Below are 23,501 nucleotides of genomic sequence, written 5' to 3'. Positions count from 1 at the left end.
GCTACAAGACAAAAACGTGTTACACGATGGGGAGCTTTACTTTAAGTATTTTTTTATAAGAAATAACACAGATCTTTTTGATTACTATTGATTAATTATACTGTTATTGTACTATTATTCCTCTCATTGTTAAAAGCTTCTGAGTATAAATATCTTTATTGTACAATAAACCTCGTGAGTGTAACCCTGGTTGTTTTCCTCTTAATAAAACAGTGGACGCTATATATTATACACAAAAATGTATTTGACTTTTCTTTAAATCAGAATACCTGAATAGCACACATGACAAAACATACACAGAAACGTAGGCCTACATTCCTACATAACTGTGAGCTCCAAACTAAATGCAAGCGCACACATGAAGAAGTATCTAATATAAGTGTTTCTTGTTGATCATGTGTTGCACACGTAACGTTATATCTTATTGACTTTCTTCAGTCTACGCTGCGGCTCTGTGATGATGGTATACCTCCTGGAGGAGCCTGGAACTCGCGTCACCATGGGAGCGCTCAGTTTGCAACACGGCACGCCATTTTGCTTCCTGTGTGTGTGCGTGTGTGGGCTCCTCTCTTATGTGAATGCCTCTATAGCCTTCAAACATTCAACACTTCAGATAGCACCTGAAGCAACCGGGGGAAATGTCTGCACTGAGAGAACTGTAGCTGCTACGACATGACATGGACGTTCGGACAACGTAACGTTAGATAGTCTCGTCGAGCGCCACGGAAGAGGGGACATGCAAGGTCTGTTTTCTTGCTGGTTTTCTAACTTTGCTGGCCCAGTCAGCCGACACTAACCACTAAAACAATTAGTGGAGTAGCGAGTTAGCTGAGCACGGTTTGAGTAGCGTTGTAGTCAACGAAACGTTAGCACGGGATCTATAGCTAACCTGTGCGGGCTGCTAACGGTAACGTGTAACTTAGTCAGGGAATGATTCTTAAGCCATTGATGGCATTAGTTAGTATCGTATAAGCTCCGAGCCAAACACGGCATATTAACACATGTTCCAATCACAGGAAATGATGTAATGTTATTCAGCAGTGTAGGTGATATCACCCACTCTGCTGTTAACTACCTAGTAACTAGTTACCCTGCTCGACAGCCACAAGTGGTTGTATCCAGTTGCTTTAATCTAACGTCTATGTAACGTCTATCTAATGTAATGCAACGTTAGTTTTTCATGGTTGGTAATGTTGAGTAGCAGTACGACACGTCAGTTAAATGCACAGTAATGTGGCTGTGTGTAACATGTTTATGTGCCTTTTGCTCCTCATTACACTCTGAGCAAATGGGAATTGATTACGTCACGTGTCCACCCCAGTTAATTATTGTCTGTTTTGCATTTGCAGCTTGACAAACAGCAGAGTGGTTTTTCCATCACCAGCCACTCAGGATGAAATCACGACCTAAAGAGGACGGATATCATTGTCCTCGCAGGATTGCGTTTGCCCCTTTGGATTCTCAAATCTGACCACAGCCATAAGACCATCAATAATGATACCCGGATTGATCTCCCAGGAGTTACACGAGCTGCTTCTGGACCTGAAGAATTACCAAAATCGCACAAATGGGGTGGATGAGCTCAAACACGTCCTCTCCGAATTGGACATGAAAACGGTCCCATCGGGCAGTATTGTGGAGTTCATCAATTTTCTCCCTCGACTTCTGGATGATAGTAATTTTAAAGTGTTGTATGGCACTTTACAAGTTTTAAGCATACTCATTCAGAGGCTGGATGCAGGTGCTGACAGATATGTCAAACAGATAGTCTTGGTGGCTCTGAAGACCCTCGGGGACACTCGCGCTGTCGCCAAACAGGAATGCATGAATGTGTTTCGACAGCTGATGAAGACTGTTGTGCCACAGCAAGTATTGGATCTTGTCATTGGCAACTTGAAACACAAGAATTCAAGGGTTCGGGAAGATGTCCTTAATATCATTATGGCAGCTATGCTCACTCACCCTAGAAATGATTTCAACATCCCCAAGCTTTGTTTTGAGGTTGCACCATACCTGGCAGACCGCAAAAGGAAGGTCCGCCACGCCGCCCTTGAGCTGTTTGCTGTTTTTGACTATTGCCTTGACATGGGGAAAAAGCAGCCTCTAATGAAAGCTGTGGACATGGTTGAACTCAACGAGGATGCAGAGGGTCTTATGGCAGCTGTACAGGCAAGAAGAGCAAGGCACGTCCTTCCCAAACTCTCCTCAGAGGGGATAGTGGAGTATGGCTTGGTGGCCCCCACACCAGGACATCGGTGCTCCCTGCAGTATGGTTCTGGAGCTGATCTGGATTGGGTTATTAACGGAGGACGAATAAGCAGTGCAAGGAGCCACAGAACTGAACCAGACTGTGAAAGATTGTATGGCTATGGCAGCTTAGGCTCCCTCACCGACGACCTTCCTCTACAAAGGAGGATTGTCAGCGCGGGTAAAGGGAAGAACAAACTACCCTGGGATATGTCCAGCTTTTCATCCACTGAGAATGACCAGCATTGCAGTACCCTGAATGGAAAGTGCTGTGAAAAGGTTGGGTCCACTTTTGATTTGCAACACTCAATAATATTTCTCTCTCTTGTGTATTAAGCCATCTGGAAACATTCTGGGATTGAGCATATGTTTTTATGAATATAATTTGCCCAGTGTACAGATGGAAATGTCCCTTTATTTACCATTGATTAACATTAATGAAGCAGCTATTAACTCAACAAGCAGTGTTTTATTCTCTAAAAATACTCTTTGAAATCCAAAGCAATTAGGGCCTAATAAGTGATTGGTTAACGGCCTGTACGGAGGGTTGAGGAGCACCACAGTGCTTTTCATATTGAATGAGAACATCTCAGTGACCAGGCAGTTATTGTTGATTTGCTCCCAATCAGTCAGCAAGTGCAGTCGCTGAAGAGCACGAAAGGAGTGGTTATTTTTGTGTGCTTGCCTTTTCCGCCTCCCTTTAGTCTTGCTTGGTTTACAGAGGAATGATAAAGATGAATCTTGGTAAGAAAACATTTTCAAAAGACAGGTGTGTTGTTTGTTTCCTGTCAGAATTGCACACTTGTTGTTTTTTAAACAAGCTGACTCACACTCAAATGCACCCAGCCAAAAATAAATCTGGGAGGTGTCGCTCTTCTCAGGGAGTTTGGATGGGGGAAAAAACCTAAATATACTGTAGTTACATATGTTATGATGTAGTATGGATGGACTGCAGCAGAGAGGTAGTTCTATTTGACACATCGTACGACGGAGCTCTGCAGTGTCCTCTTCAATCAGTCTCTTCTTGAGTGTGATTGCGTATTGGTTGGGAGCTTATTATGCTTGTTAAGAAGTTGTCTTTTTTTACGCATACAAATTAATCTGTATCTGTTGGCAGGGTAACAATGGGCAGAATTGCATTGTTGAATATATGGCTCCCAATTCATTATAAAAAAAAGAGGGAGGAAAAGTAAAATCTTGAGCACTGCGGGATCACTGCCACTATTCCCGGAAGAAATGCAGTAGGTGACTCATTTCCCTGCACAGTGACAGTGTGACTGCAAAGATGACAATCCAGTGTTTTGAGAATAAGTCTCTGGAATGATGTGTTAAACACTGTTGAGGTTGCTTTGTTTTTTGAGTTCAATCATTTGTTCTAGAAACTATTATCCAGCTGAGAGCCTCCATTTGGGGAGAAACCTGTTTATTTGTATCTGTTTCCCAGCAACCCCATTACCACACAGCACACGTTCTGAAGGGGGTGTGACCCATCATTTGTAATATCACAGGGTTATGCTTATAAAACAGGCTTATTTACCGCTCTAGTGTTGATTGCAATCACACCAAGCGCTCCACAATGAGTGTTGATCATGTTGTTGGCAGTGGAACTAACCTCAGCCACACTCAGAGGCTGAGATGCAGGCACTCAGCATATATATATATGCTATATCCCTTTGTTGAGGCCAGTGGATAGAATTGAACATAGACTCCTGCTTGTTTAAGGATTGCCTTATATTAGCGATTTGTACTTAACAAAAAATCATTTTCTGCCCACTAATAGGTGAACAGTGAGGATTTCCGTCCCCTGTCCAGGAAGCTGAGTCCAGAGACCTACATACCCAGTTTCAGTAAGTGCCAACCGTCCTTCTTTCAACATTATGCTCACATTTCTTCAATACAAGGTGGCAAGTACAACTAACTGGTCGTCACGGTTGACTTCAGCCAAACTCCATTTAGAGCTGCTTTCAATTGGATTAGCATGCTGAGTCAGGAGAGTCACCGTGCCACACGTCACCAAAAGCCCTGAGATATGCACAGTGGCAAGGCAGATAAGTGTCAGACCAGCACTAGAACATACCAGAACATGGGCATCCTATCAGAAAATAGTCGTCACACTCTGATTATTTCACCGTACAATGTTGACATGGTCAGATTTTATCTGCTTCATGTAACAATTAATACCCTAGTATTCATTAAACATTTCCAGAGCATGTCACAGTGCGAGTTCTTGCAGTCAACCGACTGCAATGGAAAAGCAAGCCTAGCAAAACCGAGGGTCTTACTGCTGTAACATTAGCAAGGGGTTGTAGGTTAATAGCAGCTTGTCAGTTATGTTGAGTTAAAAATCACTTCAACAAAAGCAGAAAAAAGAAGCCCACTGTTGAGGAATGCTAGATTTGGTGAGAGGAACGGTAATATTGCCTATTGAATTATTCATGCCAAACTGTGAGAACTTGTTAGGTTTATAGTGTGAATGACAAAATGTAATTCAACATCTAGGTTCTGCAGAGCCTCAGAAGCCACAGACCTCCAGAAGGAGGGAGTCCCCTGCTCACCTGAGAAGAAGTGGAAGCCTCAACCTGGACCCCGACATCTTCAAAACAACCAACTTCTCTGACACAGATGCTGGTGAGGGATCATTGCCTGTTGAAAGAACTTTAAAGTTTTTCATAATTCAGACTGTCACCTTGTTTCCTTTTATCTACTCAGTATTTCATGGTTGCTGACATGTGAATACTCTGTCTCACAGTGGCACCCAAGGGACACGTGCTATCAAGGAACCCCAGTGTTGAGCGCACGTTCTCCCTCCCCTCAAACCCCACCACATCCGGATCCTTCCTGCTGCCCTCCTACCCTCTGGCTACACTCCCGGGAGGCTTGCTTACCCCAACATTGTCCCGCCGTTATGCAGACTCCTCCCTCTCTATGTCCAACACATGGCCCAACAAGAGCCCAAGAGGGCCCAACACCCCTCACCAGCGGGACACCAGTCCATGGAGAGAAACAACAAGCGTAGCAAAGGGTAATTTAGTTAAAAGACCCAAGTTGACAGATGAGCTGTTCAAATCGTCTATTTTGTTTAATTCTTTTTAATCCTGCCGTTTTTACCCCGTTAAGGAGACCATCTTTCGAGCACATGCTCTCCCCGGCCTCTTCGTGCCTCCCTGGTGAGCTCTTCTTCTACTTCGTCATTCCGCCGGGCTCTGAGCAGCACCAGGGCAACCCTATCTAGTTCGCCAGTCGTCCCAACAGCAGAGCAGGTCCAGTCCCATAATGGCCAGAGGTCCAACGCTCCAGGCAGCCCTCAGAATCAACAGCTAGAAAAGGGCCTTCATCTGGACGCTGATAGAATCAGTGTTGCGCAAGATCCTCAAGAGGATGATCCTCTGGACATGCAGGAGGTCAGCAAACGCACTTAAAGAAACACACACTGCTAGTCCAAGGGGCTGAAGTTTGGCTCAATTAATTATATTCCTCTACATGCTCATGTGCCAATTTGTGTGTTTCTCACAGATGGCGAACTCGCTGCGCTCGGTGCGCAACAGCGCCGCCAAGAAGAGGGCCAAAGTGAGCCTTAGCAGTTCAGATCCAGACAGCCCCGACTCAGCTGTGAGGCTAGACCTGGGTCTGGACTCGCCATCACACACCTCTCCAATGCTTACCAGCTCAGCCAGTGAGAGCGGCCTTTCCAGTCTGAGCTCCGTCGTCAACTCCAGTTTCAGTGGAATCAAAACCAGGTAAGGGGTTTGCACTTGACTGCATTTAAAATATATTGTTGTGCTTGTAATAAAAAATATATGCTTAACACGGTAGCTGCTGTAGACCAGTTAAGCAAGAAGACAGCTATATTAAAGAATAAAAAGTTTATTTATGCCTGTCTTAAACATGGGCATAAAGATAGTGTATAACATAATTTCAAATAATGCATTATTTTATGAGGATTGCAGTATGTCAGGACATTAGTCAGCTCATGTTCTTGTTGTTATATGTCGGTTAACGGAGTAAATGTTAAGGCAGAATGAACATAGTATCCATCTGGTAGTTTATGTTTCCAGTAAAATATCTCACGTATCACATCTGTCAACAGTCCAGGAATGAAACCTCGCATTGCAAGAGTGCCTTCTGCAAAACTGAGGTCTTCTGCATCCATGGACTTCAGCAGCCTTCAAGGTGCAAAAGGGAAAACATGGTTTTGTCTAATCTGTTTGATTATTTAGTTTATCTTATTGACGTCGATGTTTTCTTTTTTCAAGGATTGTCTCAGAGAAACGAACTGTCGTCTGAGGTGGGTGTTGTTGGGCAGAGAGTCACTTACTCCAATGGAATAATCAAAACTGAGGAAGAGACAAAAGGAGCGTCCCCTCCATTGGTCAAACCAGCCTTCCGTGAATCCGTCCGAGCTCTGAAGCCTACCAAAGGTTATCCAGAGCCCCCGATATCAAACAGGACATAGCTTTTTCCTGGATTTACCTGGTAATAATATGTTGTTAAATTATTCAATCAATCAGTATTCCTCTCCATTGATTCTTAGGATCTCAGGGCCTCAGCGGCAGGAATTTACCAGCTCCAGATATGGCTGAAGGAGTCATAGGAAGAGGTCAGTCTCTGCGGGTCTTGATTTATAACCATAAGTCATCTTTGAGTTGTCAAATATTCTTTGCTGTTGCCAAGGTTTTCCAGCTGAGTGCTGTTTCACAAAAGATTGAACGTCAAGTATCATGCTCCCAAAAGGCCTGTCAGAGTCATGTTGAAGCAGTGAAGAAGTTTGAATGTCCACCTGTCTGATAATACATTTAAGTTATCTGCAAACATTCCCCTCACGCTTCTTAGGCATGTTTGGCACTGCAGTGTCCTCCAGCCGTCCAGGAGCCGCCTCGTCACTTGAGCAGGGAGATTCTGTGGCCAAACCCCCCACTGATCCGTCAGCAGGCATCTACAGCCATGCTCTGTCTATCAGTCACCGGGACAGTGATGAGAGCCCACGTCCAGATGAGATTAAGGTTAGTCACACTTGGCCCAGTGCTGAATCATAGTACTTGATCAAATGTTTACAGTTACCAAAAGTCCCTTTTTGGTGTGTTTTCCACCACTGCTGTGCAGCAGAGGGGGAAGAATGCAAGGTTTAGCCGGGATAAGATGCGGCTGCAGTGTCTGGACCAGCAAGAGGAGCAGTGCAGTCAAGTGGACCACACACGAGACAAGCTTCGCCACCGCGTCAGACAGATGCTGTCTGATTCCCCCACAGAGGACAACAGAGTGTTAATCATCAAAGGCAAGAGAAAGATTTTGAAACCTTAACCAACTGATTTTTATTTTATTTTTTATTTTAATTGTCTTCATAATATGGAGTTTAAGTCAGTTTAAATTTTAGCTAGTTTTACTTTTTCTGATACTATTAGTTATAAAAAATAAAGGCAAAAAGCACAGCAAATAATAAGGTATACATTTTTATCACTTTTGTATAAAATGTTGATGTCATGTACTTTATTGTATCATCTTTAAAGAAATGAAATCATCCATTTATGCAGTTCATAATGTTTGCACCCAGAGATTTGAAATTATTTTTCCTGATGTAGACCTGCATCAGAACTGCGGTACATCGGCATCCACCAGAACAGACCTATTGTCTGACGAGTCCCCTATCAGCCCCACCAGCCCTGTCAGCCCACCAGGACCCCAAAGCCCCATCAAGTGCTTCACTCTGCCCCACCAGCCGAGCCCCCCCACTGTACCCCCCAACCCAAAAAACCTGTCCCGTCTTAGGAGGGCCCCTAGCCTCAGCAGAACCCGACCATCCCTGTCCCACAGCTCAGGTTAGTAGATCTAAAAAAAAGACTTCATCACTTCATCTACCTGCAGCACCAAATGTCAAGCTCAATCATATGTTTTTTTTAACAACCAAAACATTTCAGTGTACCGTTTGTTTTGTTACTATGTATCATCTCGTTAGTCTGACACTGACCTGCAATTAAGCAATTTTCCACTGCATTATAAATAGATGAACCAGTGTTTCAACAGGTCTTTGTTTATAGAAAATGCTGGAACGTTATTTAGAGCATGGGTGAATAAGATGTTTGCTTTGGGTAATGTGCCACAATGCTCTGTTTTGACAACCTACTGTTAATGCACCGCCGCTCACACGCACTGCTTGTTTTCCAACTGATAGAGACGTAACATGAGACCAAAACTGTACACCCATGTTTTGTGTTTAGATGAGCTCTCCCCTGGTACTTTGGGCCACAAAAAAAATCCCTCAGAGGCTCCAGATCTGTGTCCATTTTCCAAGCCTGACCTGGTACTGACCCAGAGCTTTGACCTGCTGAGCTCAGAAGACTGGTGAGAAACAGTTGCATGTTACAGCATCTAAAAAAATGCATTTACATGTATTGCTATATTAGCTAAAGAATAGAATAGAAAAAATGGTCACAGTCTTTTTTTAACTTCAGGGAGAAGAAGATCGAGGGTCTGACATCCCTGCGCAATCTGGCTCACTACCACTCAGACACACTCCAGGGCCGGCTTCACGATGTCTGCCTGGTCCTCATTGAAGAAGTATTAACACATATTATATCATATTTACTTTTGGAATGTTGCTGCTTTACTCCATCTGAACTTGAGCTGCTTCACTTCTGATTTATGTATTGATATTTGATTTCTCACCTTATATCTTAATGTTGTACTAAGTTGCCGTATACATATTCTCAGCCGTGACTTAACTGCCCGGTTTATCTCGTTCAGGTGAAGAACCTGCGGACAAGGGTCTCAAAGGTTGCAGTATGTACGCTGGGTGACTTGTACACCCACCTGCAAAAGGCAATGGACCAAGAGCTGGAGGGGACAGTTAAGGCTTTATTGCTGAAGGCCGGGGAGAGTAACGCCTTCATCATGAAGGACGTGGATGCAGCACTGGGCTGCATGGTGCAGCACTGCACACCAACTCGTGGCATAAATGCTTTACTGTCTGGGGGACTCGGGTCAGTACGCATCTCTACATACACACATTTTTTAACACAAAATACATGTTTGTTTATTTGAATCTTTGATTACTGAATTAGTTTTCCCTCTTCTGATAGTCACCTCAATGCTGTGGTGAGAAGATACACCGCTCAGCACCTGGCTGATCTGGTCGAGAAGGTTGGTGCTGCCCGCCTTCTGTCCGGAGGTAAAGATCTCACAGACAGAATCTTACCTGCCGTCGCCAAACTCGCTCAAGACTCTTCACAGGAAGCCAGGTACGCCACTTTGTGTGCAGTTCGCGTGCCATAAAATCCACATAGTGACCAGAAAAATATACTACAATGAAATGTCATCCAAACTCATGTTTTGTTGACACTATTACAGAGGATTTTTCTCAACTCTGGGTCATTTCTAATGCTATAGTTTGTTGAGGTTGTCTATTCGATTAAAGTTGCTGTAATATGTTAATCCATGTATTTAAATAGAAATAGAAAAAAGAGAAAACAATGAGTTGATGCATGATTAACTGTTACTGAAATAGATAGTAGCTCTTCCTGCTTTACAGCTGATTTATTGACGTGCCATTTGCAAAAGAAGCCACTGAGAAGCCATCATTTACACAAGAAAGAGACTGTTGATATCTACACTTGTGTGTGTCTGAGTTCTCACTATCATCGTGGTTCAAACCGCAGGTACTTTGGGCGTCGGATGCTGCTGTCCCTGTCATCCCACCCTGAATTTGACAAGATCCTGGAGAAATATATCTCCACCAATGACCTGCCGACTGTCAGAGACACTGTCTTCACTCTCAAGACAAAGGTAAAACATTTATTCTGTATGTCTTGAGAACATTTATGGTGCCCTTTACTAAAGGTCACACAGTCATCTTATAATTTTTTTTTTTTTTTTTTAGGGTCTTGGTGAGATGCCCCAAGAAACCCAGTCAGCCAGGGGTAGACGCTCCCTCCCAGGCAGTGGTACAGTCAGGGCCTCATCTCTCAACAGAGAGCCACTCAACCAGACCAACAGGTGGATGTCAACCAGTACACTGTAAAACACTTAAATCAGCCTTTTAAGCCGTGGTGTAGCTAAACACAAACTGTGAAGCATATAGAAAGTTATTCATAATTTACTCAACGGTATATAAAAGTAAACCATGTGATTTATTTTGCATCAACTTTAGGGAGTCTAATAGCAGCTGTAGATCTCAGACACAGAGTATTGCAGACAAGACCGAATACATCAAGCAGATCTCAGACCTGCTGGGTTCAAAGGACTTCAGAGAGAGGATCAAGGGAATCGACCAGCTAGCAGCTGACTGCCAGCACAATCCCAACATGGTCATCAATAGTATATTCCCGGTTAGTACTAGCATTTCTATTTCTTTCAAATCCTCAAAGTATTTCTTTATCATGTGCTTTATTGTGGTCCTAAGTTACCATCACACAACTCTGCTTCATCATGAAAAACATCATCAACATGTCTCTCTTTGACCTTTTGTCCGTCTCCCTCTGGGTTCCCTTCTTTCAGGTGTTTGATGCATTCAAGGCCAGGCTGCAGGAGTCCAACAGTAAGGTCAACCTGTATGCCCTTGAGTCTCTAGAGAAAATCATCCACTCATTAAAAGACAACCTGTCCCAAGTGGTCATCATCCTGATCCCAGCAATTGTGGACAATCACCTCAACTCCAAGAACAACGCCATCTACTCTGCTGCTATTGGAGCTGTTAATGCACTTATCCTCAATCTTGGTACTCCTTTTGAGCATTCAGATAATATTTCTGGTAGAGGAGAAACATCTTTATTTGACTTTGTGACTTTCTTTGTTTTCATGACAGATAACATGCTTCTTCTTCAGCCTTTCTGCACGAAGGCTCAGTTTTTAAACGGCAGAGCAAAGGTGGTTCTTATCGAAAAGGTTGCAGGTATGTTTGTTGTAATCATTCTCAATTCTGTAGTCAGTTACAGCCTTGGGTCTCAAATTGGTTTGTGTGTCTGAAAACCTTGTTTTTTTTCTTGTTTTCCATTCCCAGATGTAGCGACAGAGCTCTACCCACGCAAGCCTCAGATGGTGGAGCAGAAAGTGCTTCCCTTGCTGTGGCACCTCTTGGGCACCTCCACCCACAGTGGCACTATTCATGGCCGGGGCGGCAGCGTGAGGGGTGCTACCGCCAACCTGTGCCAAGTCCTTTACGCCCAGATGGGGCCCACCTTGACTGAATGTGCTGCCTCCCAGCCCGCCAATGTCCATAAAGGTTTAAATGAGGTCCTGAGGACCCTATCCTAAAGGTAAAACAGAATCCAAACACCACCTAATGTTGGAAGAGAAGAACATTAACACTGACCTTACTTGAAGACAGAGATGTTCTACATTTCTTATAGTGCCTGCACTTTTATATCAATAAAGAGAAAGTCCTTTGAAAGTAGGAGCTCTTAATCTTATCTCAGTGAGATTTCCTCTGGTACAGAAGCATGGACAATTGTAACATACTGACATCAGGTCTTATATATATACTCAACTCGCTCTCTTTGCACTTTGAAAAGATTGCTAACTATCATGATATACTTCATGAGTTTTACATTTTAACATTCTGATTGTCGTTGTATTTTTCCATAGTCTAAAAATGTACTGTAGACAAATCAGAGACACTATTGCAGAATTAAGATTGAAATGCACAAATGACTTGGAAGAAGACAGGGACCTGAAAGGTATATATTTTTGCTGTTTCATCAAATGTGATGTTATTTTCACAATGTCTCATGTAGTTGTTCTTTGTGTGAATTGAGATTAACAAGAATAGTACAAAATACTTTTGTACAGCTCAAATGTGTATTTGCACAGTATTAGCTTAATCTGTAATCGTATGCTGTATAATGGTACAGTTTATAATTTATCTATTCTGTTATGGTTTGAAAGTCTTCTTAATGATGTGCTGAGTTGGTAACGTCTGTCTTGATTTTCTTTTTGCATGACCAAAATTTACTGGCAGGATCAAAATTGTTTATATTTTTGTTAAGGAGATATATATATATGTACAATGATGCCTCGATCAAGGTTGGGTTGGAACCATTTCTCCTGGACGGGGACAGCACGAAAGGAAAAGGAGTTTTACTCCAGCGGTTGCCTGATTCTGTCAGTATAGTGCCAGTCTTCAATTAGCCTTTTAACTCATCTATTGTTAAATTATATTGAACTTGTTTGTAAACAAGCACAAAAACCTATTGATATATACATAAATAAAGTGTTTTATTTCTGTAAAACCAACTTCAAGGTGCCTTTTTTTTAAATCTATTTCAATAGAATTTGAAAGTGGTGAACTTTGACCCCATCAGTTAAGGTGTAATCTTGGCTATTAGATTTTGTTTTAAAGGGGGAATAAAATTGTATCCAAGAAAGTACCTAATGTACCTCTATTGATGGTAGTTACTGAAAACGGGTGATATTCTTTGTTTTGACTGTGCATATATATATATATATATATATATATACACTGTGTGTATATATATATATATCCCTCTTAAGATGTACTATAACGAATGCTGACTGCAGTATTCTGTGATGGAGATAAATGCAGTTTTTTAATAACGTAATGCACCAATTCTTTGACACACTTTATTTCATATTGATCACTGTCACTTTTATTGGCTTGTCGGGGATTAAATATAATGACCATGGTACATTCCTGCCAAATTGGGAATAAGATACAATGCAAATCATAATTTCATCCCCAAAAACATTTAATTATAAAAGTAGCTGCCATTTTTAAATTGTAGTGTACAGATTTATGCTAGTTGCATTTCTCTGTGAATGTGCTATCCAACAACAGAATCTTGAGAGACAAGTCAATGTTTTTCTCATGTCAGACTGCACCGAAATCTGTTACAGGAACCTGAAGAGGTGATTTTACAGCATTTCAGAGAGATTCAAGAGATGCCGCTACTGTGCCGTCATTATCAAAAAAAAAAGAAGCCTAAAGCCAACCCTGATAAAGCACTGACAAAATCCTCCAGTTATTTTAACCCATCCATGTCAACAAATGGAATTCCTGGGCTGCACATTTGCAAAACAAACAATTTTACATTTTTTCATCAAACATTTTGTATTTTCTCACGTAGTCCCTTTGCATGTAGTAGTATGAAAGATTCACCCAGCTTTTATTAAATCCAGTCGCTTTTTTTCCAGTATTAAATTTTAAAAGCAAAGCTATAAAATGAGGGAGAGCATAATAGCAAAAGTGAAAACTCCCTTTGAAAGTTCTGAGCTAACCACAGTGGTGTTGTCGACAAGGGCTGACTTTTGTTTGCTATCAGAGATGAATACCTTCTGAAATGTTGCAAAAGACAAGATATACTATGAAATCAACATCTTAACAGTCATGAAATTTGCTTTTTTGATGCAAACTGGAACACAATTAGCCCTGGATTAAATGATTTGTTCCTAAATGATGCAACCAGTAACTGCAGCCAAGTTGGTTGATGCCAAGAACATGCTGGAAACGTATTTCATTCAACAAATGATTTCTTGTGCCATGAATGAGGGGTTACTGATTTTGGACGAGTGTTCATTTAATGCTCTAGTGCTTGGAGACATTGTTCCTCTGCTTAACCGACCAAACAGAAAAATAGCTCCTCCTCCTCCTGTGGATCTTTCCATTCTGTTACTAAGGCAGCTGGATCAACGCCATGACAACCTGGACTTGTTAGATGTCGGGAGAAGATGAGTGTAGTCAGTATCCTCCACGCCTCACTTTGTCAGGGACCAGATGTCTTGGGCAGGTCCTGGTTCTCAGCCAGGTGGAGCTTTTGTCTGAGCACGGGCACATTAAGGATTCACACTGACGGATTTCAAACTGAAAACATTTTAAATCAGCGTATGCATCTGGAGTGCTGGCCGATTCCCATAAGCAGTCATTTGATCAGGAAAGGATACATCGAGGTACTGAGCTCCTCCAGCTGCAGGGACAAATGAACAAATAGGTGAGGAGGCGTATTGGAAAAATAGAAACAGCCACAAATAGGACATGATGTGGTAGTGCAGGGGACTAATCATCACAAACTGATCAGATTACATAACAGTCTGTGTGTGTCAGGTCAATATTTGAATCAAACTCCCATCACATGACTACATTGTTTACAAAAGCAAGTGGCCAACATCCCTTCTTACACACACACACACACACACACACACACACACACACACACACACACACACACACACACACACACACACACACACACACACACACACACACACACACACACACACACACACACACACACACACACACACACACACACACACACACACACACACACACACACACACACACACACACACACACACACACACACGCGGAAAGTCACTTCACAGCCCTTCTGCTCTGAGGCACAATTACCCACCACTGCTATACCTAGCCAGTATTCCTGGTAGGAGTATCTGTAATGAGCTCAAGGCTTTTTCCTCACCTACTTCCCACATAGCAGCACAACGTCCCCTCAGCGAGTCCCAGGCGTGAGTAACTAGGAACTACACAGCATGCTAACAGTAGAAACTCAAGGCTACACGTCACTGTTTGTGAAGGATGAGATACAGAATCTAAGCACACTAAACTCAGCAGATTATACAATTTTAACACTGCTAAAGGACCAATATCAGACAGGCATATCCGCTTTATTGGAAGGTTCACAAGGTACTGTGTGTCATGAGCTTCTCTCATTAACACTGCATGCATGTGATGAATGCCGAACGTTCCTGACCCTTGAGGCTCATAAAAAGAACCAAAAGCCACATTGCAATATTTCATTATCCCCACTATGAAATATTTAATGACACTCGGTGGGTAGTCGATAACTGGCTCCCATGACCTAATAACTTAATTCTCTCCTGGTCTGGTCTGAAACACACTATAATGCATAAAACTCCATTTAATAAACTGGACCTGGACCTTGAAATAACACATTTATTGTTATTTTTACTGAAAACATCAAACTGGTGAAATTGTGAAATCATTTCAGTGTTGTGTTATGTGCAAGTATTTTACTCCATAGCATCGGTTTGCAAAACGGTGAAACCAACTGAACCAGAAGAGACTTTCAGTGGCGTTAAAGTGTCACATGATGCTGTTTCAGTGGCTTGTCAGAAACAAGCAGAAACAATTATGAACACATAATTTCCTTTAGTTTAGGGAGTAGTTTTGGAATGCAAAGAGTGAAATTTGAAAAGTACGGGATATAAAATAATGCATACAACTTTAGGAACTGAGATTATGTATCTCTTGCTACTAAAGAAACAACACAGACGAGGATGACCTTTTGCTGCCGTCGTGTGTGCTTACATTACAGAGCAGGTGCTCCAGGTTGTGGTCAGAGGCACACTTCCTCTGGTCCTCTGAAAGCTCCTCGACATGGCTGTCGAGGCTGAAGTGCAGTCGGGCCAACTTCTCCTGCATCTCACGCACATGCTCCAGCTGCTCAAAGGAGCACACCTTACCTAGAAAACCACACTAGCATCACTTTTCTCACAAAATCATCTATTTTGGTTGCAGCAACGTCATGAGTATTTCCATGGCAGCAGATTTGTAAAAATAGCACCATGGCTATTTGATTTCAGGCCATTGGTGGCGTCTCTAATGGAGCCGATCTTACCAAAAGCCTGTAGTTTGCCTGAGTGGAAGTCATTGAGGAGGTTGAGCAGTCCTCCCTCCATCTCTCTCACATCTGAGACATCTGTGAGAAACGAGTGCTGCAGAGGGGAAGACTGGACTACTTTACTGGGCCCTGCGGGCTGGGGGGCCCTCGGCTTCTCCTTGTGGGGCCTGAGAAAAACAAACATCGTGATCATACATAATCTGTTGTTGTGACTCGCAGTCCAGCCTTTAGATGACTCATCACATGCAGCCATACAATGTTTGGGCTACCCATTAACGTAGCTGATGTTCTGACTTTACAATGGGTTTAGCATTTTAGCTCCATGTTAAACGTTTGTTTTGCGTTCACCATTCTCCAATAAATGTAATGTACTAAATAATTTGTTCAGCAAAAGTTGCATGTGATTTCACATTATCTCATTAAGCCAGTTATCTATGAAAATGAATGAGATGATAGGACAAAAAAAAGACAGAAAATTTGCAGCATACAAAATGTATCACTACTAACGGATCATAATTACTATTGGATTTGCCCGTTACATTACGACACAAACCTGGTGGTCTTTGGTGGAGCTACGACGGCTGCAAACACCTCTTTGGGCTGTCCTGGCGCTCCTATGGACCTCTTAAACTTGCCTCTGTTCTTGGGGGAGGGGGGCTGCGGCAGGCCGAGAGAGAAGGTGGCACTCTTGCTGGCAGGCAGAACGGAGAGTTTGCGGGGGTTGATGGGGGGAGGAGGGGGCTGGGGGAGAGACACCTTGGGGCTCCGTTTCTTGCGTTTGTCTTCCATAATTATTTATCGATTAAGTGAAGCTCTCTGGGTTAAGATGAGGGGGCACAGCCTGGTTGGTGTACAGGACGTCCTGAAGCAACAAAAAAGGGAAGTTCAAAACCAGCTGCTTTCCCCTCCCAGAGAAAAGGGCTCTGTGGGGGATTCTGACTGCCAACATTAGTGCTGCAACTCAGGATTCTCCACTTTGTAAAAAAAACAGTTAGTGGTGCTTTCATTAGTTTAACAGCATCTCAGGTCATCACAACTATATATCCGTCACAGAAATCCAAATCATCAGGCTTAGTGGGGTGCTTCTACATTTCAAATCAAAGTGCCAGTGAGAGTACACTCCTACCTGCACAAATGGGATTGCATTTAGATGAAAGTTTTAAATGGAAGCAATTGGCTGTCTTTTTTTTATGATTCCCTAGTGTAAAAGGAGGGAGTGAAACAGTGGCCTGGAAAGATATTTTTAGAGCAGCCTAAGTGGAAAGACCTTAGAGAATATGTGTGAACTGAAGGACACTCTCCGTTGCTGTTTTGACAACATTTTCCAAACAAACAAACAAGCCGATAATATGCAACACAAATGATAGAGAAATGCAAGCATGCTACACTGCAGTAGGCTTTGTTTTGAATGCAACATGAGTCCTTAAGAGCATTACAGCATCTGCAAATGGACCTAATAACATACACAGCTTTCAGACAAATGGCTTGAGGAGAAAATCAATACACTGCATTATTATTGAGACTTCCCTCCTAGTATAAAGGTCTTGCCCTTATCCATTTACACCCTGATCAGAAAAAAAACAACTAATTTCACAGGCTGAAGCAATACAATTAAAGGGCACAACCCTGCAATAAATGCCAAATATTTAACTATACATGCGTTTGTTGTTAATATTTGTGGTATTTTCTATGAAATATTATTATATAGGCTCAGTGATATTAGTAGGCTAGATCGATGGTTGTTTATTTTTACATCAACAGACCAAGGCATTGCATTACAGTCATTGCGGTCTCGGCACTGTGCCTTTACAACGCCTCATCCCATCACAAAGGGATGATATCGTTGTGATAAAAGCTGTTATCTCCTTAACACTGCGTCAGCCTCCGTTCAAAGTAGAATCCAAAGATGGCCACTGCAGTCATACACAATAGCAACTTTACACGCTGAAATCCTTCTTTACTTGGATTATATCAGCCGTGTAGTAAAGCTGCTTCGATGGACACAGCAGCGTGTTACACCACATTGTTCTATTCAGTGAGAGAAGACGTGTAAATACATGTATCGTGAACGGATGACATAAATACGACTTACCGAATCAATTACGCACCAGAGAGCAACCCGGCTGAGTAGCGCGTCACATTTCTCCTCCCGCCATTCAAAAACGTTTAAATATACTTCATATGACGTCATCTGTATAAAACACTACCGTGCCGTTGAACGCTCCGAGGAGAGGCACCTGTGTTTTGACGAATACAATGTAAAGCGCGGCATCGATGCACTCGGCTCGTGCGCCGCTCGCGTCTTTAATCGTTCTTAAAGGGCCAGTCCGACCGCGGCGCGTGCGAAGCAGAGCAGAGAAGCCCTGCAGGTGAGCCTCACTGGTTGTTGACTGTCTGTCAAACAGGTGTGGCGAACAGCATGCTGGGCCAGTGCTGAACACTGATCTGATGCAAATATCCTTTATAACCTGGAGGTTTGTCATTGCAATTACTCGACGCCTTCAGATACAACACACACGCCACACGGTGGCGCCAATGTTCTCCATCTTGCTTTACTAATGTTGTCAAATACATGTAGTGGAGTAAAATGTAGTGTAGTTGTAAAAGTAGCATAACATGGAAATACTAAGGTACAAGTATGTTTTGTTGTAAGACATTTTTAGTGAAAATGTATCAAATACTCTTAAATACGATGATCAGAAATCATAAAGTCTCCCAGCATGAATACAAAAACATAAAAAAAGTATTTTGTATCCTGTATTTCTTTTTCACTTCTCAACCATGATAGAAAATCTAGACAGATTGTTCAAGTCACTCGTTTGAAACTTAACATATATACGGAAGTTCACCATGAGTGTTTTTAATCATAATCTCCGATAATATCCTATATTGTCCCATCTGTAAATGATACCAGCTACAGTATGTGAGAAACGGGTACTTTCCATCACCGTATAGCCTGAAATCAAGAATTTTCAAGGATATTATCTGTACAGCATACAACACCCTATGTCCTTACACTCTAAGCTTGGATAAGAAAGAGAAGAAAAAAAATAATGGAGAAAAAAGAAATAACTTAAATAGAAGAGCCTGTCTCAGGAAAGTCTCCCAAATGTATGAAAAATGTAGTACTATCACAATTGAATATTCAGGGATGAAATGTAAACACCACTGAATTTATAGCATTGAAAAAAAAACTTTAGTATTTAGTGGTAAATAATATTTCATAAATACTTATATCTGAAAAAAAAGAAACCCATTTCATTTTGTAATTCAGAAATTGTGCAACAGTAAAAACTGCCGACTCTCAGCAAATACGACTCAATTAGGTAGTGCACCATCAACTGAACTGTATACATTTTGGCTAAGAAAATGTTAACATTTTTAGTTTAACTTTTGAAACACAGAGGTCTCCTGTGGTCAGAATGGAAACACATTTAGAACAAAAATAAAACTAAAGCAAACTTTTGAAGTAATACAAAAATATGTCTTTTTATTATGGCAGATCAGAACAAAAACGTGACACAAAATGCAGTTTGTAGAAAAAAATACATAGCTCTTGGGCATGTTTATGTTGTTCCAAAGTGAATGCAACCAATAATAACTCAAATCTAACTGACTTTCTGGTCTGACGAGCTGTTTGAGTACGAATATGCCTTTCCTAGGACTATTCTGTCTCTGAGAAGCTTGAAGAAGGCATAGTAGTTGCTGAAGAGAATCAGAGCCAGTGATATCGTCTGATGCCACTTTTCTGAACATATCAATGAGTAGAGCTGATAGAATATCATGGCACCTTCCAGGATGATAAGTATGTTCAATATTCGTAAAGGCTTGTTGAAGAAGAACTAAGGGAAGGGAAAGACACAGGATGTAGTCATCAGATAGAGTAGCTGCCAGGCAAAACAAAACAGGCCATACAGGAAATCTCTGGCGTCAAGTGTTGTTCTACAGGACCTGTTCATTTAGGAATACTCACATAGAAGCGATAATGGGACACATCTGATGGAACTGCGACATTGTAGTGACCCATGGCCTTGTAGACGTTCTTATTATGTTTTACCAGGACTCCCTGTGGCCACATGTACTCTTCTGTCCATCTGCGCAAAGAGAGACGGCAAAGTGCATTTAGGATTTGAATCAAATTAGCCCAAATAGACTTTCAGCCAAGTAATAAACCATGATCAGTACATACATGTGTTGAAGAACATTGGAGCAGAGCGAGGGGTCTACTTTCTGCCAGCAGCCCAGGTGAGCTGCAGCTTTGTGAAGCAGGTCACAGTATCGAGGTGGCAACAAGTGGCGCATGAGGATGACTGACGTACTGACTGACACCAGGATGAACAGCTCACAAGACCAGCGCTTGTCCACATACTGTGTACTCTAAGAGAAAGTAGACAGGCAAAGAAAAGAGTAGTTATTAAAAGCATATTAAATTATAACGTTAACGTTCAAAAATGTACAATCCAGACAGTTTCTTACCTTGACAAACCAGACAGGTACAAAGGCCACATAGTAGGCACTAAGCATCGAGCTGACCAGCACCTCCTTCATCCGCCAGTTGAAGTCCATCTTTAGGTACTCTACCTCCTTGCGGATTAGATCCGGGGAGAGGCAGCAGGCATGAGTCGGCATGGCCTGGACGCCATACAGCTGGCTGGTGTGCTGCTTCCACGTCTCCTTCAGCACAGTTAAGTAGTCTCTGCCCCGGCCCACGCTGCCCACCTCCTTGGAGCCAATGCTGGCGATGGGGGAGAGCTGACCTGCTCGCCGGAAGTCACAGTTCAGCCGGAAGAATGGAATATACATCCCGAATCTGCAGGAAACAACAGCTACCATTAACCCTTACAATACCTACAAGTTCTGCAACAACACTTCCAGGGTGGTTCCGCAAATATTCTCACATTGAATACAAACATTTGTGACACAACAGTAATGTAATGAAATGATACCACATCTTGAAAATTGTATTCTCCTTTGGATTGCTGCACAACTTAACCCCACAACCACCTTCTGCACTTCATTGCCTGTAAACTACTTGTTGGGTGATTCGCGAAAGCCACTCATGCTGAAAATGTTTGGAAGCAAAGACACTATGAACAGCATCCGAACATCATTATTAATATTTAATAAGGCAAACAAATCAGCAGGAACCAAAACAATTGAAGCAAGTGAAAGGCAAGCTATCAAATACAAAGCAGTGTGCACTGGAATATCCATGTGTGCAAACAACGTGGAAAAATCCCTCCTGTCAATTGAATACAATGCTCTTTGTTCTCTAAGCGGATACTTACGGGTAGCAGAGGAAGAGCAGGCTGAGGACCGAATAGGTTCTGAAGAGGTAAATAAGGGAGCGGCACAGGCTCCAGCCTGTCAGCGTTAGCACAGCAAACCGAGCCATCACTAGAAAGATCGAATGAGGGAAGGATAGTTTCCCACTCTGTGAGGCCTGGGGGGAGAGGAGGAGGGAGAGTGGTTGCATTAATACAGTTTTGCCATTACACCTTTAGTCAACATAGAAACATAATCGAAGATGTGAGAGAGAAACAAAGCACATACAGGACTCATTTAAGAAGTTCAGTATCTGTAGTAGTTCAACTTCTTTCCATCAAACATAGAGCAACATGACTCATATTTTAATGTATAGCAATGGAAGGGAGAAAGGCTAAATACTGGGAAGGTGTAAGTCAAAAATAGAATTCTTACCTCTTTAACAATTGCTGCAATTAACCTCCTTGCCAGTATGATTATTGTGAACACCAGCATGTTATAATCAATAAGGTGAAAGTTCTGTAAATGAAAGACTGATTCAGGATGACTGTTCCCACACATTTCAAAACGGCTTAAAAAATAATTCCGGACAACCATAATAAACATGAACATCAGTCAATAGCTGACCACTGAGCACTCACCAGGGATGTGTGTGAGGGAGGGTGGGATGGGGGGTACCACCACACCGTCTTGTAGATGTTGACGTAATGAACAAAGAGGGCGATGAGGTGACAGAAGAAAAGATGAAGCTCAAACAGCACGTTACGATCCACGGACAACTCGGGGATCTTGCAGTGCTTCAGAGGAATCACCGTTTGTGCAGCCAGTGGGGGGTTGGACATGCATGTCCCCGAACCATTCCTGCAGACAAAACGAAAGTATGATGAGTACATCAAATGTCATTCTTTTATAATATATGACAACTGGAATTAGACATGTCATAAGACATGATGGGGGGATGTCCTTCAAGACTCTCTGGCTGCAATGTTAATTTCTTAACCCCAACTAGTGTGTAACTAAGTGTGTTTAGCAGGTATAAAGCTTACCTCGTACGAGATCGCACCCCTGTGACCGGGGAACTGGTTGAGTGGTTGCCATTGCTGACGGAGCCTGGTTCACTGCTTAGTGGAGGTCTGCAGTACGTGGTGCGGTTCGCCCCCCTCCTTCCACCAGCCATGGCAGCACACACACTTCTCCCAGCTAGTTTCACACTTCCTTTCCTTGTGCTTGTATTTGTTTACAAGAGAGCATGTCAGACACACTGTAATACTATTAATTGAATAATGGGTGCACATTATTATAACCAGTTTGTGAAATGTATGACACGCATTACAATTCACTAATACAGCATCAGTTCGCAATTAAGTTTTCAGTGATTGGATTACACACAGCGCTCAATGAAAGGAGTGGTGCATAACAACCACATCGTAAATACGTTAATTATGGACAATAAAAGCACGTGCAAAGTCAAACAGATCTGCAAAATAATTTAAAAAGAATCCCCCCCCCCCCTCCCCTTCCATCAATATGCATCACAAACAGATTGCGTTAAACAAGTTTGCACTAGCTGCATAGCATCTTTACATTTTGCACAACTTTTGCGGAAGCTGACATTACAAACTAGCTAAGTAGCCACTTCCCGGGTCAACTATCTCACGAGAGCCATCTAGTTCGAGACCTGAGGCAGAAAGCGAAGACAACGTGGACCCGACTCCGATCTGTCCGCCAAGACCATGCTTGATTAAATACAAAGATTGAGGCCTAGGCTAATAGTGTATCTGGCTAGCTAGCTAGGTAGCTTGCTAGCTAGCTTCCAACCTACCCACCAAACAGGCTAGACAAGAAAATGTAAGCTTACCAGTGGCAGTAGCTGTTGTCTGGGTTAGACGCTGCTATGTTGCATGGACAAATTAAACGCTATACATTTTCAAAATATTGATTGAAATACTGACGTATTTTCCATTGATATCGGCGAAGACAGTCATTGTTGATGTGAAACTAGCCGCTGATAGATGGGGGCGCGGATATGTTAGCGACCTGTGGGAGGAGAGTCATTTAAAGGGGCATTCCACCGATATTCAGACAGCTAGTAATACATGGGAAGGGAGGGCAAGCTATGTATTTGAATGATAGGCAGATAAATAAACTTTACACGTTTGGTGTTTCTTCGTCATACAACAGCAGGATCATACAAGTAAGTTGTGTTTACATATTGGGGCTGTAGCAACTGTGTTATTGATATGGCTCCTCTTTGTGAATCTGAAATAAAGTTAATTTGGATAGACTATAGTGTTTATACAATTCAGAAAGTTTGTTTGGTGGAACATGTGCACTGATAGAAAGCGTCTCAACTATGATTTTGTAAACTTGTATTACTGACTTTTG

At 42.3% G+C, this 23,501-nt stretch overlaps 3 protein-coding genes across 3 annotated transcripts; 1 reads left to right on the top strand and 2 right to left on the bottom strand.

The window, feature by feature from the left end:
- Positions 1 to 550: 550 nt before the first annotated feature.
- On the top strand, positions 551 to 12,464 carry togaram1 (TOG array regulator of axonemal microtubules 1). The gene is made up of 23 exons (XM_084013594.1): positions 551 to 743; positions 1,350 to 2,526; positions 4,028 to 4,094; positions 4,747 to 4,875; positions 4,997 to 5,269; positions 5,365 to 5,648; positions 5,761 to 5,984; positions 6,335 to 6,417; positions 6,501 to 6,665; positions 6,779 to 6,844; positions 7,078 to 7,247; positions 7,348 to 7,519; positions 7,824 to 8,060; positions 8,460 to 8,583; positions 8,694 to 8,799; positions 8,986 to 9,221; positions 9,321 to 9,479; positions 9,897 to 10,023; positions 10,118 to 10,233; positions 10,388 to 10,565; positions 10,735 to 10,954; positions 11,042 to 11,128; positions 11,237 to 12,464. The coding sequence occupies exons 2-23, from the start codon at positions 1,495 to 1,497 to the stop codon at positions 11,488 to 11,490; spliced, it is 4,509 nt and encodes a 1,502-aa protein (XP_083869720.1). The 5' UTR covers positions 551 to 743; positions 1,350 to 1,494; the 3' UTR covers positions 11,491 to 12,464.
- Positions 12,465 to 12,816: 352 nt separating this feature from the next.
- Positions 12,817 to 18,187, bottom strand: ccdc28b (coiled-coil domain containing 28B). The gene is made up of 6 exons (XM_084013624.1): positions 17,944 to 18,187; positions 16,405 to 16,713; positions 15,849 to 16,018; positions 15,539 to 15,693; positions 14,134 to 14,156; positions 12,817 to 14,010 (listed from the first exon to the last, which is right to left on the bottom strand). The coding sequence occupies exons 2-6, from the start codon at positions 16,638 to 16,640 to the stop codon at positions 13,956 to 13,958; spliced, it is 639 nt and encodes a 212-aa protein (XP_083869750.1). The 5' UTR covers positions 16,641 to 16,713; positions 17,944 to 18,187; the 3' UTR covers positions 12,817 to 13,955.
- Positions 18,188 to 19,321: 1,134 nt separating this feature from the next.
- tmem39b (transmembrane protein 39B) lies at positions 19,322 to 23,140 on the bottom strand. The gene is made up of 9 exons (XM_084013609.1): positions 22,975 to 23,140; positions 22,163 to 22,342; positions 21,758 to 21,977; positions 21,552 to 21,635; positions 21,140 to 21,294; positions 20,328 to 20,661; positions 20,041 to 20,228; positions 19,825 to 19,945; positions 19,322 to 19,693 (listed from the first exon to the last, which is right to left on the bottom strand). Exons 2-9 carry the CDS (start codon positions 22,291 to 22,293, stop codon positions 19,460 to 19,462), a joined length of 1,467 nt encoding a protein of 488 aa, XP_083869735.1. The 5' UTR covers positions 22,294 to 22,342; positions 22,975 to 23,140; the 3' UTR covers positions 19,322 to 19,459.
- Positions 23,141 to 23,501: the final 361 nt, after the last annotated feature.

The sequence above is a fragment of the Eutrigla gurnardus genome (genome assembly GCF_963514095.1).
Source record: "Eutrigla gurnardus genome assembly, chromosome: 7".
Classification (NCBI taxonomy): domain Eukaryota; kingdom Metazoa; phylum Chordata; class Actinopteri; order Perciformes; family Triglidae; genus Eutrigla; species Eutrigla gurnardus.
This window is presented reverse-complemented; position numbering and strand designations above follow the sequence as displayed.